The sequence below is a fragment of the Capricornis sumatraensis genome, chromosome 1, assembly GCF_032405125.1.
Source record: "Capricornis sumatraensis isolate serow.1 chromosome 1, serow.2, whole genome shotgun sequence".
Taxonomy (NCBI): domain Eukaryota; kingdom Metazoa; phylum Chordata; class Mammalia; order Artiodactyla; family Bovidae; genus Capricornis; species Capricornis sumatraensis.
Window position 1 is genome coordinate 187,987,629 of NC_091069.1, and position 18,869 is coordinate 188,006,497.

The window sequence follows — 18,869 nt, forward strand, 5'->3', positions numbered from 1 at the left end:
TCCTAAAAGTCCAATGATGGGGAAATTGTTAAATATTCCCATATAATAAAACATTATTCAAGTATTGTTATTTATAAAACATTAAATGAAATGCTTATCACGCACTAAGTGAAAAAAATAGTTATATTTTATAAAATCATATACAGTATACAACTAGCACACAATGTCAAAATAATGAAAAAGAAGCAAGTCAAAAAAAATAAAAATAAAAATAAAAAAAAAGAAAAAGAAGCAAGTCAAAATAAGTTAGATTGCCCCTTGGGTGGAAGGGATATGAGTCCTTTCTAAAGTTTCTCTTTCCTTTTCAGTTTTCTGTGCTGTTGTATATATATAGTTTTAGAAGGACTAATAATTTTTTCTTCTATTACTTCTATAATCAAGAAAAAAGGGGAGAAATCCCCAAACCTTTTAATTTAAGGAAAAGCATTTGAGACTCATTTCATTCATTTACTCAGGAGATGTTTCCTGGGTCCTTTTATCTTCTGGACACTTGTCTCTTGGCCTCATTCATAGAGGACCATGTAGAAGGTTATCCGAAACTGGCGATTGTCTCATAGGCTGGCTCACTGTGCAGATAAATAGGGAAGGTGTGGGGGTTCTTTTTGGTCATACCATGTGGCTTGTGGGGTCTTAGTTTCTTAACCAGGGATTGAATTCGAACCCTCAGCAGTGAAAGTGCAGAATCCTAGCCACTGGACCGCCAAGGAATTCCCTGTAAGTGACTTTTTCAAATGCATCCTTGGAACATAATAATAACAGCCTTTGTTTACTGAACCAAGCACATTACAGACAGTGGTTAATGTAGCTCTCACTAAAACCCTGTGAGGTGGTATTATCATCCCTATTTTATATATGAGGAAACTGAGGCTCAGGGAGGGCAAGGGATTTGGCCAATTTCACACTCTTTTCCGCATCCAGATCCCCCAGTCCATATTTTCAGGGAGGGACCTGCGAGGGGCCCCATCTGGAGAAACCAGTCTCAGGTACTTCATAGGCTACAATGAGAAAGGGGGGCAGAGCCCTCATCTGGAGAGTCTAAGAAACAGCAGGGAGACTGCAGTTCTATGAAGAGCAAAACTTGGGTACATATTTGCTTTACATGTCTTGGAAATTTCAATTTTATATAGTAAATTTCTCCTAAGTAGGTATTCCTGAATTTGGAGGCTCCTTTCTCTCTTTTATGAAGGCTTGTTTCTTGATTAAGATAGAGAGCTTAATATCTTTTTAAAGTCATGTTCAGTCATTTCTATTTTAGTTATGTTTGTGAAAAAGTCACCACTGATCAAAGAATATATGGGGAAAAAGTAAATAATTGTTCCATTTTGTGGTAAGATTATGGCTACTTTTCTTTCTTTTGCCAGGTAAACTTTAACATTTTAGTATTCAGTATCTTTACAATTTAAGAAAAAGAAAATAATATTAGGGTATGTACCTTGAGTTTTGGGGGCTTTCTGGGTAGCTCAAATGGTAAAGAATCTGCCTGCAATGCAGGAGACCTGGGTTCAGTCCTTGGATTGGGGAGATAACCTGGAGAAGAGCATGGCTAACCCACTTCAGTATTCTTGCCTGGACAGTTCCGTGGACAGAGGAGCCTGGTGGCCTCCAGTCCATGGGATCGCAAACAGTCAGACATGACTGAGCGACTAACACAGACACACACACACAGACACACACACACACACCCAGACACACACAGCTTGAGTTTATTCAGTCTTACCAGACAGTGGGCACATATGAAGTCACATTCAAGGATATTACTTGCAGGTTGATTCTCCCTCTACACATGATTCAAATGTATTTCTTATTTTTTAACCTTAAAAAATTCAGATATAATTCACATACCATAAAACTCACCTTTTAAAAGTTTGTAATTCAGGGGGTTTTAGTACATTTACAAAACATGAAACCATCAATATCATCTAATTTCAGAGCATTTTCATCATCTCAAAAAGAAAGCCCATATTGTCAGTAGTAATTCCCCATTCCTTCCTCCTGGCCAGCTCCTGTCAACCACTCATCTGCTCTGTGTTTTTATAGATTTTTCTGTTCTAGGCATGTCATATAAATGGAATCATACAATATGTGGTTTTTGTTTTGCTTTACGTGATATTTTTAAGATTCATCTATGTTGTGGCATTCATCAGTACTTCATTCCTTTTTATGCCTGAATAATATTCTGTTTTATGGATATTCCATATTTTATTTTGATCCACTGACCTCTGGCTCAGCAAGTTTCCACTGCACAGTCTGCTCACTCATACCACATTTTATTTACCCATTCACCATTTGATGGATATTTGGGTTCTTTCTGCTTTGGGCTGTTATCAGTAATGCTGCTATGAACATGTATGTACAGGTTTTTGTGTGGACATAGGTTTTCATTTTTCTTGGGTATATACCTAGAAGCGGACTCTCTTGTTCATACAGAACTTTGTGTTTAACTTTTCGAGGAATTTCTACCAAACTGTTTTCAAAAAGGATGCACCATGTTACGCTCCCTCCAGCAATATATGAGAGTTCCATTTCCTCCACATCCTTGCCAAGATTCTTATCGTCAGTCTTTTAAGACTTTTCTTTTAAATTATAATTAAGAAACCCATAAAATTTACCATCTTAATCATGTTTAAGTGTACAGTTCCTTATTAAGCGTGTTCACATTGTTGTGAAACAGATCTGCAGAACTTTCACCTTGAAAAACTGAAACTATAGATCCGTTAAATAAAAATTTCCATTTCCAATACAACCACCATTGTACTATTTTTATGAATTTGATTGCTTTAGATACATTATGGGATTCCTGGTGGCTCAGTGGTAAAGAATCCACTTGCCAGTGCAGGATATGCAGGTTTGATCCCTGCATCAGGAAGATTCCCTGGAGAAGGGCATGGCAACCCACTCCAGTGTTCTTGCCTGAAGAATCCCATGCACAGAGGAGCCTGGTGGGCTACAGTCTATGGGGTCACCAAGAGTCAGACATGACTGAAGCAACTTAGCATGCAGCACAGAGACATCATATGAGTTGAATCATACAATATTTGTACTTTTGTAATTGGCTTTTTTCACCTAGCATTGTGTCCTCAAGTTTTGTCCATGTTACAGCTTGTGACCAGAATTTCCTTTCTTTTTAAGAATGAATAATATTCCATTAGGCTTCCCTGATAGCTCAGTTGGTAAAGAATCTGCCTGCAGTGCAGGAGACCCCGGTTCGATTCCTGGGTCAGGAAGATCCACTGGAGAAGAGATAGGCTATCCAGCCCAGTATTCTTGGGCTTCCCTTGTGGCTCAACTGGTAAAGAATCCGCCTGCAGTGCAGGAGACCTCAGTTCAATTCCTGGGTTGAGAAGATCTCCTCTAGAAGGGAAAGACCACCCACTCCAGTATTCTGGCCTGGAGAATTCCATGGACTGTATAGTCCATGGGATCACAAAGAGTCAGACACGATTGAGGGACTTTCACTTTCACTGTCAATATTTCATTGTATATATACATCACATTTGGAGAAGGACATGGCAACCCACTCCAGTACTCTTGCCTGGAAAATCCCATGGACAGAGGGGCCTGGTAGGCTACAGTTCATGGGGTCGCAAAGAGTCGAACACGACTGAGCGACTTCACTTTGACTTTACAGTTTCATGCATTGGAGCAGGAAATGGCAGCCCACTCCAATATTCTTGCCTGGAGAATCCCAGGGACAGAGGAGCCTGGTGGGCTGCTGTCTATGGGGTCGCACAGAGTTGGACACGACTGAAGCGACTTAGCAGCAGCAGCAGCATATGTCACATTTCGTTTATCCATTCATCCATGTCTGTCTTTTGTTACAGCTATTCTCATGGGCATTACATGATATCACGTTGTGGTTTTGATTTGCAATTTCCTAATGATTAATAATGTTGTGTATCTTTCATGTGCTTGTGGGCCATTTGTATAGCTTTTTGGAGAAATGTCTGTTCATATTCTTCACCCATTTTTCCTTTTGTTAGTCAGTTGTGTCTGACTCTTTGCAGCCCCATGGACTATAGCCCTCCAAGCTCCTCTGTCCTTAGAATTCTGCTTGCAAGAATACTGGAGTGGGCAATCATAAAAAGGAATGTATTTGAGTCGGTTCTAATGAGGTGGATGAACCTAGAGCCTATTATACAGAGTGAAGTAAGTCAGAAAGAGAAAGATAAATATCCTATTCTAACGCATATATGCAGAATCTAGAAAAGTTGTACTGAAGAATTTATTTACAGGGCAGCAATGGAGAAACAGACATAGAGAATACACTTATGGACATGGGAAGAGGGGAAGAGAGGGTGAGATGTATGGAAAGAGTAACATGGAAACTTACATTACCATATGTAAAATAGATAGCTAATGGGAATTTGCTATATGTCTCAGGAAACTCAAACAGGGGCTCTGTATCAACCTGGAGGGGTGGGATGGGGAGGAAGAGGGGAGGGAGGTTGAAAAGGGAGGGAATATATGTATACCTTTGGAAGGAATGATTCTAAAGCTGAAACTCCAGTACTTTGGCCACCTCATGCGAAGAATTGACTCATTGGAAAAGACTCTGATGCTGGGAGGGATTGGGGGCAGGAGGAGAAGGGGACGACAGAGGATGAGATGGCTGGATTGTATCACTGACTCGATGGACGTGAGTCTGAGTGAACTCCGGGAGTTGGTGATGGACAGGGAGGCCTGGTGTGCTGTGATTCATGGGGTTGCAAAGAGTCGGACACAACTGAGCGACTGAACTGAACTGAACTGATGGCTGATTCAGGTTGAGGTTTGACAGAAAACAACAAAATTCTGTAAAGCAATTATCCTTCAATTAAAAAATAAATTAATTAAAAAAAAAAAGAATCCTGGAGTGGGTATCCATTCCCTTCTCCAGGGGATCTTCCCAATCCAGGGACTAAACCTGGGTCTCCTGCATTGCGGGCAGATTCTTTACTGTCTGAGCCACCAAAGAAGCCCATTTTCCTTTTAAATAGACTTTATTTTTTAGAGCAATTTTTAAGTACACAGCAAAACTGAGCAGAAAATACAGTGATTTCCCATATTCTTTTTGCCCCCTCGTAGGGGATAGCCTCCCTCAGAACCAAAGTCTGGCACCAGCATGGTACATTTGTTACAACTGAAGAATCTCCACTGATACGTTATTCTTACTCAAAGTCCATAGTTTACATTAGGGTTCCTCTTTGGTGTTGTACATGCTATGAGTTTTGTCAAATGTACGATGACATATGTCTGTCATTGTAGGATCACAGAATAGCTTCACTGCCTAAAAATGTGTGCTCTGCCTATTCAACCCTCCTTTCCCCAACCACTGGGAACCACTGAATTTTTTTTTTTTTTTTTTTTTTTACTGTTTCCATAGTTTTGCATTTTCCAGAATGTCAAATAATTAGAATCATACAGTAGGTAACCTTTTCAGATTAGCTTCTTTCACTTAGTAACAACCATTTAGAGTTCCTCCTTTTTTTTTTTTAAATTACTTGACAGCTCATTTTCTTTTACCTTCATTTCCTTTTCTATTGTCTGATATATCATGAGCTTCCCTGGCGGCTCAGTGATAGAGAATTTGCCTGCAATGCAGGAGATTTGGTTTCTGTCCCTGGGTCACAAAGAATCCCCTGGAGAAGGGAATAGCAACCCACTCCAGTATTCTTTCCTGGGAAATCCCATGGCCAGAGGAGGCTGGCAGGGTACAGTCCATGGATGGCAAAGTGTCGTACATGACTTAGCAACTAAACAACAGCACCAATGACAAGTTGGTTTATCACATTTTATTTACCCATTCACCTACAAAAGACATCTTGGCAGCTTTCTAAAAATTAATTAGAAAAAATTTTGGGCTGCACTGAGAGCTTTGCAGGATCTCAGCTCCCTAGCCGGGGATTGAAACTGCACCCTCAGCAATGAAAGCACACACAGTCCCAACCACTAGAACCCAGGGAATTCCACCTTGGCAGGTTTTTCCTCCAGGAAAGTCCCTGTCTTGATAGTTTTGGATAAAGCTGTTAAAGATATCTGGGTGCAAATTTGTGTGTGCCTTACCCATTTTAAACTAGGCTAATGAGCTGTTTATCTTTGAGTTGCAAAGGTTCTGTATATATTCTGGGTACAAGACTTTTATAGTTTTATGTCTCATATTTAGGTCTTTGATCCCTTTGGAGTTTTTTTTAAATATTTATTTATGTGGCCACTCCCCATCTTAGCTGTGGCATGGTGGGACTTTCATTGTGGCATGCAGGATCTTTTGTTGTGGCATTCGAACTCTCAGTTGCGGCACATGGAATCTAGTTCCCTGACCAGAAATCAAACCCTGGTTCCCTGCATTAGGAGTGCAGAATCTTAGCCACCCGACCACCAGGGAAGTTCTGTCATGTCTCTTTTTAAAATTCCTTTCTTAAGAGATTTTGCTTCTGCAGCTTTTCTTGGTTGTTATTCAGACAGGTGAACATAAGTCTTCAATGTATGGTGTTCCCTAAAGCACTGGAAAACAGACTTTTCCTCCTCAAGACAATTTTCAGTTTGAAACAGCAAAATACTCTTAAGCTGAAGCATGAGGGTCATATTCTGGCTCTTTTTGAGGACATTATGGGAAGTCAGGCTGCCCTGGCCACTTTCCCCGCTTCCCTAGAACAGGAGCATTCAGTGGTGGACTTCCTTTGGCTCTCTTTCCTTTTATGGGACATTATTTTGGGAGTCTGTGCCTAAATGTTTTCCCATATCCCTTGGCAGTTTGAAATTCCACAGTGAAACCCTTGACTGAGCCTGACAGTCACCGGCAAGTGCTTCCTTACCGGGTTGCTTGAGTGCTGTATTTCTTGCATCACGTTTTCTTCATGTAAGCACATGTTTGTATGCTCTGACAATTCTGAGAAGTCTTGGTAGGTTTCAACATTCTGATCTTTTGTATTTTTTTCTTGTTTCTTTTCGCAGTTAGCATTATGGATCCATCAGGGTCTGGTGCAGAGGGGATGGGCAGGTGGGCTGCCTGCCTCCTGTCTGCAGAGCAAGGGGTGCCCCGGTTCTGCCCCGTGCACGCGGTTCCCCTGGGAAGATCGCTTTGATGATCCCAACCCCCCGCATTCACTTCACTTCTACCGGCCTCCTCCCACGGGACCTCCTCACTCGCACGCACACCAGGCGGAGGAGTCTCTTGCCTGCAGCTGCTGCACAGATGCCACGTGGATCAGGCGTCTGTGCCACCCCGCCGCCAGTACCTAGGGCACCCGCGCATCTTCCTGCCTGCAGCTAGCGGTCATAAAGCCCGAAACCCGTGGCTTTCCCCGCTCCCTTTCAAATGCCTGTATCATTATTGTAATTATTTTACCATGTGCGGGAATTCTTTGAGGATCTGAGTAGAAGTAGATTTCTATAGAAGGGATTTGTGTTTGCTTCAGTGTAGTTCCTGGAGATAGCATCAATCTGGGACGGCTTTACTTTTTAAACCTGAGGTTTCTCGGACCACAAGTAGTTCGAAGTGAAACTGCTGACCCACGTGAAGGGCAATCTGCATCTTAGCTTCTCACACTGTCAAGATTTGAGGTGGGGAATTTTCTGTCCCCTGAGGCGGTAGAAGGTTGTTTATTTCAAATTCATGTTTAGTTCACTCTTTCCCCCCAGACGTCTTCTATTCAACTCCTGACCTTGAGGGGCCCATAGACTTTGTTTCATGTCCTACTGCACTGCAAGGACATGAATATTGAAGCTCAAGCTTCAGTTCAGTTCAGTTGCTCAGTCGTGTCCGACTCTTAGCGACGCTATGAATCGCAGCACGCCGGGCCTCCCTGTCCATCACCAACTCCCGGAGTTCACTCAAACTCATGTCCATCCAGACGGTGATGCCATCCAGACATCTCATCCTCTGTTGTCCCCTTCTCCTCCTGCGCCCAATCCCTCCCAGCATCAGTCTTTTCCAATGAGTCAACTCTTTGCATGAGGTGGCAAGTATTGGAGTTTCAGCTTCAGCATCAGTCCTTCCAATGAACACCCAGGACTGATCTCCCAAGTTCCAAAAGAGACCAACCTAGGGTGATTCCAGTATTCCCCTTATCTATTTGGATTTCTGCTTTCATGTATTTTGAGGGTTTCTCAGTATTCTTTTCTTTCTTCTTAGTTCAATGCAATTTAAAAGGTTTTTAACTTTTGTTGTTGTTTGTAATTGTATTTACTCTTCTGAGTTGTTTACAGGGTATTTAGGGTACCATACTGCCAGAACCCATAGTTCACTGGCTTTTACTCTATTTATTCTTGTATGAACCCAGCCTTGGTTAGTGCCTCCCTGTGTATCTCTAGACATTGCTCTTGGTGGAAGAGGGCATCTTACCTGTGCGCACAGACAATCCTGATCAGATCCAGATTTCCTTTTTCCTGTCTGGCCTCCCTAGCACCCCCACTGGATTCTGCCATCTGCAGGTGGCATCACCTTCTCCTGAAGTCCCTACCTTTTCCTGGTTCCACAGCTGCCCTTGGAGAAGTGGGAAGGATCCCTTTTTCCCTTGCTAGACTCTGATCAAGAGAGGACCAGAGTTGAACTGTTTATAACCCTTTTTTGGTTAAACCACTCCTTTCCTATTGTTTTTTTTTTTTTCCTCTCTTTATTGTGAAAAATTAAAGTTAACAGAAAAGTTGCAGTAGTACTATGAGCTTTTTCTTTTTCTGAACCGTTCTATAGTTGTCACCAACATGCAGGCTCATCAACCCAAAGTACCATAGTGTGTGTTTTCTATAAATAAGGACCCTCTCCTACATGACCACAATTGACCATCAGAATAAGAGAATATCATTGATCCATTGTTACCATCTGATCCTGATCCTGTTTGGAACCAGCAGACTGGTTCCAAATAGGAAAAGGGGTACATCAAGGCTGTATATTGTCACCCTGTTTATTTAACTTGTATGCAGAGTACATCAGGAGACATGCTGGGCTGGATGAAGCACAAGCTGGAATCAAGGTTCCCAGGAGAAATATCAATAACCTCAGATATGCAGATGACACCACCCTTATGGCAGAAAGTGAAGAAGACTTAAAGAGCTTCTTGAAGAAAGTGAAAGAAGAGAGTGAAAAAGTTGGCTTAAAGCTCAACTTTCAGAAAATTAAGATCATGGCATCCAGTCCCATCACTTCATGGCAAATAGGTGGAGAAACAGTGGCAGACTTTATTTTTGGGTGGGCTCCAAAATCACTGCAGATGGTGACTGCAGCCATGAAATTAAAAGATGCTTACTCCTTGGAAGGAAAGTTATGACCAACCTAGACAGCATATTCAAAAGCAGAGACATTACTTTGCCAACAAAGGTTCATCCAGTCAAGATTATGGGTTTTCCAGTGGTCATGTATGGATGTGATAGTTGGACTATAAAGGAAGCTGAGTGTTGAAGAATTGATGCTTTTGAACTGTGGTGTTGGAGTAGAATCTTGAGAGTTCCTTGGATTTCAAGGAGATCCAACCAGTCCATCCTAAAGGAAATCAGTCCTGGGTGTTCATTGGAAGGACTGATGTTGAAGCTGAAACTCCAACACTTTGGCCACCTGATGTGAAGAGCTGACTCATTTGAAAAGACCCTGATTATGGGAAAGATTGAGGTGGGAGGAGAAGGGGACGACAGAGAATGAAATGGTTGGACGGCATCATCAACTCAATGGACATGAGTTTGAGTAAATTCCAGGAGTTGGTGATGGACAGGGAGGCTTGGCATGCTGTAGTCCATGGGGTCACAGAGTCGGACACAACTGAGTGACTGAACTGAACTGATCCTGAGACCCCATTCTAGTTTTACTAATTGTCCTAATAAACATCCTTTGTAGCAAAGGGATTCAGTTCAGGATCCCTGGCTGCATTTGGTAGTCCTGTTTCTTTAGTCTTCACCTTGGAACAGTTCTTCTGCTTTTCCTCAACTCTTTTGCCCTTGACACTTTTGAGGATTACAGGCCAATTATTTTTAGCATATCTTCAGTTTGGGTTTCCCTGATGTTTCCTCATGATTAGATTCAGGGCATGCATCTTTGGCAAGGACACCACAAAGGTGATGTCTGTCTCAGTGTATCCTGTTAGGAGGGTCACAATTTTGGCTTGTTTCATTAATGTGGATCAATTGATTAAAGTGATTTCTGCCAAGTTTCTCCACTGTATTTTGTGGCTGGGTACTTTGAGACTATGTAAATTGTCCATTACTCCTCCGACTTTTACCCACTAGTTTTACTGTTCCGCGGTTGAATTATTACTCTGATGGCTGACATATGGTGATTTTTCTAATTCAACATTCGGGAAAGGCATTCTCTTCTCACTTATTTATTCATTTCTTGGTTTATATCAATATGGATTCCTGGATTTTTATTTTATTAGTGGAGACTTATCCTCAGTTGGGGCTTTCCAGGTGGCTCAGTGGTAAAGAAAGGAGATGAGGATTTGATCCCTGGGTCAGGAAGACCCCCTGGAGAAAGAAATGACAACTCACTCCAATATTCTTGCCTGGAGAATCCCATGGACAGAGGAGCCTAGTGGGTTACAGTCCATGGGGTCCCAAAGAATCGGACGTGACTTAGTGACTAAACAGCAGGAGGAGCAAAATGGAAACTCTATACCCATTAAATAACATCTATTTATCCCTTCCTCTATTCTCTGGCAACCACCATTCTACTTTCTGTTTCTATGACTTCGACTACTTTAGATACATCATCTAAGTGGACTCAACAGTATTTTTTTGTGTGTGACTGATTTATTTCATTTAGCATAATGTCCTCAAGGCTCATTCATGTTATAGCATGTGAGAGGATTTCTTTTCTTTCTAAAACTGAATAATATTCCGTTGTATGTACAAATCACATTTTAAAAATCTGTTCATCCATTGATGGACATTTGAGTTGCTTTCACCTTTTACCTATTATAATAATGCTGCTATGAACATGGGTGTGCAAATATCTGTTTGAGACCTTGCTTTCAAGTCTTTTCAGTACACACCTAGAAGTGGAATTGTTGGATCATGTGGTAGTTCTACCTTAAATTTTTTGAGGAGCCTTCATACTGTTTGTCATAGTGGCTGTACTGTTTTACATTCCCACCAATACATACAGTTGTTCCAATTTTTCCATACTTCCATCAACACTTACTTTTTTTTTTTTTCCTGCAGTAGCCATCCTAATGGGTTTGAAGTGATTCCATATTCTTTTGAACATCTCTATCATTCTTTGAGTATTTCTTTCTTTTCGGGCATACATATCATTCTAGGATCACTTTATGCTTTCCCTGCCCTAGCCCTGAAATCAACCATTTCTCCAGGGAGCCCTAGTTCCTTTTTTGTGGAGATGGCGTTTAGAAACCAAAATCTGGGCAACCTTTTAGATTAGCTCTATGTGTAGCATTTCTGCTTTCCACCAGACTGACAGTGAGGCTGGGGCAACAAGCACTCCTCACCCCCATCTCCACCTCCAAGCTAAGGATTCATTTCTGGAGCAATCATTTCTCCATGGCCTACTCTCCAGCTCCCCAGAGGAACAGTATCCAGCTAGAACTCCACTGGACACACCTTAGGCTCAATTAGGGATTCCAGTGGTAGGAAACATCTCCACACACTTAGAAAAAATTATTGGAACCTGTAGTGTAGCTATTTTAATTTGAGGTTTCCCTTGAGAGGTAGAACTGAAAAAATATATGCTTAAGCACAATTTCTAAATTAATATCTAGTTTGGCTAAAAAATATACCTATGCATCTAATAATGCAGTTCAATGGAGAAGCCATAATTTTGAACTCAGCCAGAACCTAGTTTTTCTTCCTACACTGCTATAGATAAGCCCTGTGACCTTGGAGAGCTTAAGCTCTGTGAGTATCTGTTCCCTTGTCTGTAAAATAAAGACAGTAATACCTTACAGAATTTTTCAGGGGACTGGAGATATGTGTCAAGAGATAAGGAGGCTGTCTGACCTATAGCAGGTAGGCAGCACACACATTTCCAGTGTCACAGCATTTCATAAGTCCTGGGGTCAGCAGCTTCACTTATGCTGATCCTTTGGAATCCAGTGGAGTTTGCTCATGAAAGTCACCTAGTGCAGGCTATGGGGTCAAATGGCTACCTGCTAATGAGTGATCTGTAGGCCTCAAATGGTTTTCTTTCATTGGTAATTTAGATTCACTTAAAAATATATTCTTTCTTCCTTCCAGTGAACCTGCAACATTTCAGAAATACCACCAAGTAAGCCTGCTTGCAAGATTCAGTCAAGATCTGGATAAAGTGGAAGCCATTTCCTTGGTGTTCTCTACGGGATCTGTAATCGGCCCAAGGTACAAGCTCAGGATTCTCCGAATGAAGTTAAGGTCACTTGGCCATCCAGAGAGGTAAGCTGAGGAAGGGTCTCACAGGCTCTTGTTTTCTAAAGATGTTATTGACTCCTGTCCAACCTGCTTGGTCTTATGTTTCAACAGGATTTCAGTAATCACAATGAAAGAAGTGAGGGGTTTTCCAAAACTAGATTTGATTAAATAAATTTCCTAGGGACTTCCCTAGTGGTCCATGGCTGAGGTCCACTCTTGCAATGGGGATTTGAGGGGGCCAGGTTTGATCCCTGGCCCCACATGGGGCCACATGCTTCAGTGAAGATCAAGAGCAGCCAAATAAATAAAAATAAACTGAAAATAAATTCTAAAAGAAAAGTTGCCCAGTAATCCAAGAAAAATTTACTGGTATGCACTTAAAGATAAATGGGCCAATAATCCAAAGAAATAATGTTGTTACATGTTTAAACAATTCTTTCCTAGCACTCCACCCATGTTTTTTGCAAGCTGATACTCTGTTGTAGAGAAGAAACCCTCATATAATTTGGCAAACTGATAAAACACAGCCCAGCATTTAAAAAGGTACAGAAAATTTGAAATATTTTATTGCATTGATACAGGATAGAAGTAGATATCAACATTAAATTTGATAACTGCACTGAGGGGGTCTTTGTTCTTAGGAAAAACATGCCCAAGTGTTAAAGGGGTAAACAACCCATTCTCAGTTGGTTCAAAAAAAATAAACAGTGCGTATTTGTGTGCACAGAGAGGCAAAGACAAAGGGGGAGAAAGAACAAAGCTGTGACGGTACGTATGTTTTGTGAGTAATGCCACACTTACAGTCCTTGCAGTCAACCTGTGGACGAAGAGACAGAAAATGATGTGAGCGGTTATTGCTTTACATTTATAAATTCCTTTTTCCTGAATATTTAGGATACTTTAAAACATTTAATAATACAAGTTCCACCCCCTCCTACTCCCCAAAGATAGTCATTATATCTTAAAACTGGAACTTTTTTTAAAAAAAGATTTTTATTTATGTATTTTTGGCATTGCTGGGTCTTCATTGCTGCACAGGGGCTTTCTCCAGTTGTGATGCTTAGGCTTCTCATTGTGGTGGCTTCTTTTGTTGTGGAGTATGGGCTCTAGGCCCATGGGCTTAATTGCCCACACAGCATGTGTGATCTTCCTGGACCAGCCATTGAACCTGTGTACCCTGCATTGGCAGGTCGATTCTTAACCACTGGACCATCAGGGAACCCCAAACTGGGACCTTTTAATACTTCTTTCCTGGTTATCAAAGGAATACATATTCATTTTATAAATCTGAAAAGTACAAAAAGTGTTAAGAAGAATATCATAGATAATGTCATTATTCAGAGGCAACCACTGTTAAAATTTTTGCTTAATTTTTATTTTTTATTTTTATTTTTTTGCTTTTTTTTGCTTAATTTTTAAAATCTATTTTTTAAAATCTAGTTGAAATTATGTGGTAAATAAAATTTAACCCCATGATTTCTTATTTTTAATTAGTTTTTATTGACATATAGTTGCTTTACAAAGTTGTGTCAGTTTACTTACTGTGGTTGCTATGACTTTGCTTATTTACTGCAAGCATATTCCTAGAACATTAAAAATAATTGCTAAGTAATTTTATACCTGAGAGAGATTGTGTGATTTGTTCTACTAGAATAGGGTATTTTTATCATTGCATTGACAGGGATATTTCATTTTGTTTTTACAGGCCCCAGTTGTGTCGGTATGATCTTATACTGATGGAAAATGTTGAAACAGTCTTCCAACCTATTCTTTGCCCAAAGCTGCAGATGTAATTGTTGTCAGGACACCTGAGTACCAGTAACATCAAGAATGCTACAACTACAGGCTTTTTAAAGCTTCACTTCATCTTTTCCTCAAGGCACAAAAAGTATGGAATAACCAGGGCTGTTTTTTTTTCTTTTACAGTAATGTCCTATGGATGTCACACTGCAAAATATCAAACAACCTTGGATTATGAAACAGTCTTGGGAAGGGAGTCTCTAAGTAGGGCAAATCAGAAATAGCTAGGTTCCCGACAGCTCAGCACTGTGTTAGGCTGTGTCCTGGGGCCTCTTTTGTTCCGATCTGTCGATTCTGCTGCTTGTCACTCGGAAAGTTCTGCCCATCACAGTGGCCATCCAAGCATCTTAAGGGAAGGACTGGTTGGAGGCCTCACTTTGGACTTGACTCCATGTTCCCCATGCCAGATCCATCCAGGCTCTGCACAAAGAAGGGAATGGAAACAGACCTACCTCACAGGGCTCTCGTGTAGGCTTGAGAGGCAAGGCTGTGAAAGGTTCTTTGAAATCCCCTGGGTGCCACTTCTGTGAGTGGCTTGATACATGTGAATATGCTTTTATTTATTTTGATACGGGTTATCTAATGTGCAACAAGAGAGCTGCTCCTTATCAACACCAGCTTCTCTCTTAGGCTATTTGCTTTAGGAAGGCAGAAAACCATACCCCTGGGTTCCTGCCTTGTTTAAAATGGGTTAGTGCAGGAAGAGGTAGGGACAGACCAAGAGGGCAGCTGCTTGGACTAGACAGTAAGTGGATGAGGGAAGAAGAGCAGATAAAACAGAGGGGAAGCCCTGCTCAAAGGGACAAGGGATAGGGCAGGAGGCAGGAGAGAGGAAGTGGAGCTTGTTTTTCACTTAAGGTGAAGAAGCATCACTTTACGTGAACCCTCATTTTAAGCAATACTTAATAAATGTTTTGTTTTTCTTTTTTACCAATGTAATCTGTAATTATTGAAGGAAATTTAGAAATGCACAAATGCAAAATGAAAACATGCTATCCATAGTCCCAGGGCTTCCCTGGTGGCTCACTGGTAAAAAAAAGAATCTGCCTGCCAATGCAGGAGACGTGGGTTCAGTCCCTGGGTCAAGAAGATCCTCTGGAGAAGGAAATGGCAACTCACTCCAGTATTCTTGCCCGGGAAATCCCATGGGCAGAGGAGCCTGGCAGGCTACAGTCCATGGGGTCTCAAAAGAGTTGGACACGACTTAGCCACTGAACAACGATCATCCATCCATTGTCCCACCTGTTAGAGGTAATTTGTGTTACTCTTTTGGAGTGATGCTAAATAACCTGTTAGTTAACATGTGAATTCAAAGCACTAACTTATTTGCTCTTGGAGCATCTGAAGCTTCCAGTCTGAGAAATTCTCAGGTTTCTCTAGGAAGAGGCATGATATATGAATCTGGAATGACAACAGCCAAGTCAAGAGGTCCCCCAAGGGCCAAGGTCAGAGGGGTCAGAACCACGAGAGGGTGATCCTTGAGCAGATGCCCAGGATGGAGACAGAGCCAAGGTGTGGACAGCACCCCTTCCCAAGCTGTGGGCACTGCAGGAAGGTTCCTGAAAGTCACAGGCCCACTAGCCTCCTCCCCATCGAAGTGACTGCTCTTCTACTGCTTTCTGTGAGAACAGTCTTAAGTGGAATGTCTGTTTCATAAACGATGGAACTCTGTAAATATTCTGTGTGGCTCGTCTTATCTTTATTTATACATACACAGCAAATCCAGAGTTTGTTCCACTGAAGTGTGGGATGCTTGCAGCGAATGTCTGAACTCTGGAAGGAGGAAGGCTCAGCGATGCTCCTGCCCACCTGGACATTCTATCAGCCTTCCTCCATCCCATGTTTCCAGCAGAGGTGAACTTAGAGATCTGGATGCTCATAGGTTCTGATTTCTTTTTAGAGTTTAACTGGTCCTGTATTCTGATTAGCATAGTTACTTTTTTGTCCTCTTTGCCTTCCTTGGTAAGCAGGGGATCAAAACAACAGCAGACAAATGCCAGGAACAGCATTTCCATCGATTTATACACTCCTCAGGCCAGTGGGTTTCTTTGAGTTTCTTCTCCTGGCATCTCCTAGCATGGTACCCACCTCACTGTGGAGTGGGAGGATGCATGAGCAAATAAATAAATGAAAGAAGCTTGGTCCCTGGCGTGGAGGTCGATTTCAGTGAGTTTCATGTGATAGTGATCAGGTGAAATGAAGGCAGTGACAGGTGTGACCACTCTCAGAATCTTTCTTCCCAAGCCCCTGGAACTTTTGACTCTGTCTCCAGTTATCCTCGCCTCTCTTCGTTGTCTTTGTCAGTGTATTTGTCTGAATCCCCGGCCAAAGATGCAGTTAAACTGTAGCCTCCGCTGTTCCCTCTTCTATTCACTTGTATCTCCTCCTACCTAGCGTTCTGACCTTCACTGGATGGTCATTTCCCCAGGGGAGTGTCCCCGGCCCTCATTTTTCCATAGAGCCTGCTGGACCTCTCCTTCCATAGCCATTTTAATTTTTTTTTTTTTTAAACATGTGTGTGTATGATTATTTGATTAATGTCTGTCTTCTCCATTAAACTGATCTGCCAGGCACAGGCCGTGTGCCTAGTGTGATGCCTGCACTGTAGTCTGCGCTCAGGAAATACTAAATGAACACTGTCCATTATCTCGTAAGCCCTGTGGAGGCATGCTCGGTTGTGAGGAAGGACCGGCCCTCCACCCCAGCTACAGCCCGTCTCCCTGGGGGCGCCCACGCTTCCCTGCCTTGGACCTCTCTCCCGGGCACCTTTCTTACTCTTATCTCTTTGTCGCTGTGGGTCCACTGCCCACTTCACAGGCTTCCTGGGAGAGAGAGCTTGGCTCTTGTTTTCGCTCCTCATCACGACTTTCAGGTGGTCCCGATACCATCCTGCAGCAGGCTCACCTATCCTGAAGCCAGGGAGATTTTGCCCTTGCCCACCCCCCTGTTTCTGCACCTCAGCTAAAGCCCTCCAGGATCCTCAGGCATTTCTGGGTGACTCTGGGCCAGGCTTGCTCTTCCACGGCTCTCTTCTACCACCCAGTCTGCCACCAGCGTTGTATGTGCTACTGGCGCAGCTGGTATTCAGCCATATTGTAATATATTTCCATGTTGGCATCTCTTCCAAGGCTGGGAGCACCACGGGAGCAGTTGCTGCTTATTGTCTTTGCTGCCCTGGCACCTACCACAATGCCAGGCACAAAGCAGGTGCCCACCGATGTCTGTTGAGCAGAATGGAGTGGATTTATCCTCAGGAACTTGAGGGAGCCAGCTCCATTCTGGTTTAGACATCAACATACTTATTTCCAAAACCTCCCACCCTCAGACCCCTTTCCTGTGTTCTCATTCTTGACCTGGGATGCCAGCAGCAGAAATCCACTCATATTAGCCTGGATTTTATTAGAGAGAGGACGTGTGGACCCAAAAGAGAGCTGAACCATCAGACATCTGGAAGAGCAGGGATGGTGGCCACCCTGGAGCCTTCAGCAACGAGTCCATGGGACTTTATGAACCCTGTGCTCTGCTGTGGGTCTCTCTGCATCAGCTCCACCCACTCCACAGGGCAGCTGTGGGTCACTGGGGTCCTTGGGATCATTGAGACCACTCACTAGGTGGTCCAATTCCAAAGTCCAGGGAGAGGACTTGGCCCTTGGGTCTTCCTCTTGAGGCAGGTGTCCATCCTCTTCTTGTTGGTGGTGGTTGGAGCAGGTATGGGGATGCAAAGCCATGTGGTCTGATCAGAGCTAAGCCAGAAGAGGAGGGTGAGCCCTAAGACAAAGAGCCACAGGGAGTGACGGGCTAATTCATTCTCCCTGGAGCCTCTTGGCTTTTCTTCCTTCCCACTCCTGAACCATTACCCTGACCTGCTACCCAGTCCGACATGTGTCCCTGGTGGTGGGTTGCTGCTGTGCTTTACAGGCTGCCTGGCATGTGCTGTAAGTGAGTGGCCTCAGTGGAGGCTGTGCAGGCTGCAGCTGGCTCTGCAGGTGCTGGGCTGCGGGCCAGAAGGGAGACCATGATCATTTTGGAGGTGGGCTGGTAGTGGGGAGCATAGTCCAGGGTTTCTTCCCCAAAGCAGACGGGTTGAGCAGGAGAAATCAGGAAAGGAGGCAAGGGGGATAGGTCAGGGGCCGCAAGCAGGGGCTTGGGCAGTGAGCCTATAGGAAATTAGGTTTGTGTCTTCCAAATGAGCTGTCAAAAGTCCCTTTCCACCTGGTGGTGGCTGAGTCCCACAGTCCTTCAGGTCTCCCTGCTGGGTTTTTCCACGGACTCTGACACAGCACTGGCTCCTTTCTAACAGTCTTTCTGGGGCCCTTAGCACACCCTTACCCACCACCCTCTCTCTCTGCTAACATCCCTGAATGAGCCATCTTGTTCTCTTTCACCGCTTCCACTATTTCCTTAGCAGGCTTCTGATCTCAGTCTTTTCTGCAAAAGGCAGTATAGGGTAAGTGGGTAGGCTCCGTTATCTGCTGGGATGTGACCTCCGACTACTGAATTCTCTTCACCTAAGTTTCCCTTCTCTGGACTTTAAAGCGGGGGCTTTAAAGAGCCCCTGCCTCGTGATATGATAAATACATTCATGTGTTTAAAAGGTTTCCTGTGGGGTCAGCTGCTATTACTTTCCCTCTTATGGTCTCCCTAAGAGACCTCCACCTGTCCCGTTTCAACTGTCTCCTCTAGACAGAATGTATGAATGTTTAGCCCAAGCTCTGGATTTTCACCTGTGCGTTGAGAGGTGGTGCCAGTGCCAGGCGGAGCGAGGA

At 43.1% G+C, this 18,869-nt stretch overlaps 1 protein-coding gene across 2 annotated transcripts in view; it reads left to right on the top strand.

Moving 5' to 3' along the window:
* The window catches only part of LIPH (lipase H), a 51,644-nt gene extending 36,774 nt beyond the window's left edge, over positions 1-14,870 (top strand). For both annotated transcript variants that reach the window (XM_068979558.1, XM_068979568.1), the window contains 2 exons: positions 12,154-12,327; positions 14,009-14,870. In XM_068979558.1, the coding sequence (XP_068835659.1) occupies positions 12,154-12,327; positions 14,009-14,096 (262 nt within the window). In that variant the 3' untranslated portion in view covers positions 14,097-14,870. The remainder of the gene's footprint in view (positions 1-12,153; positions 12,328-14,008) is intronic.
* The last annotated feature ends 3,999 nt before the right edge of the window (positions 14,871-18,869 follow it).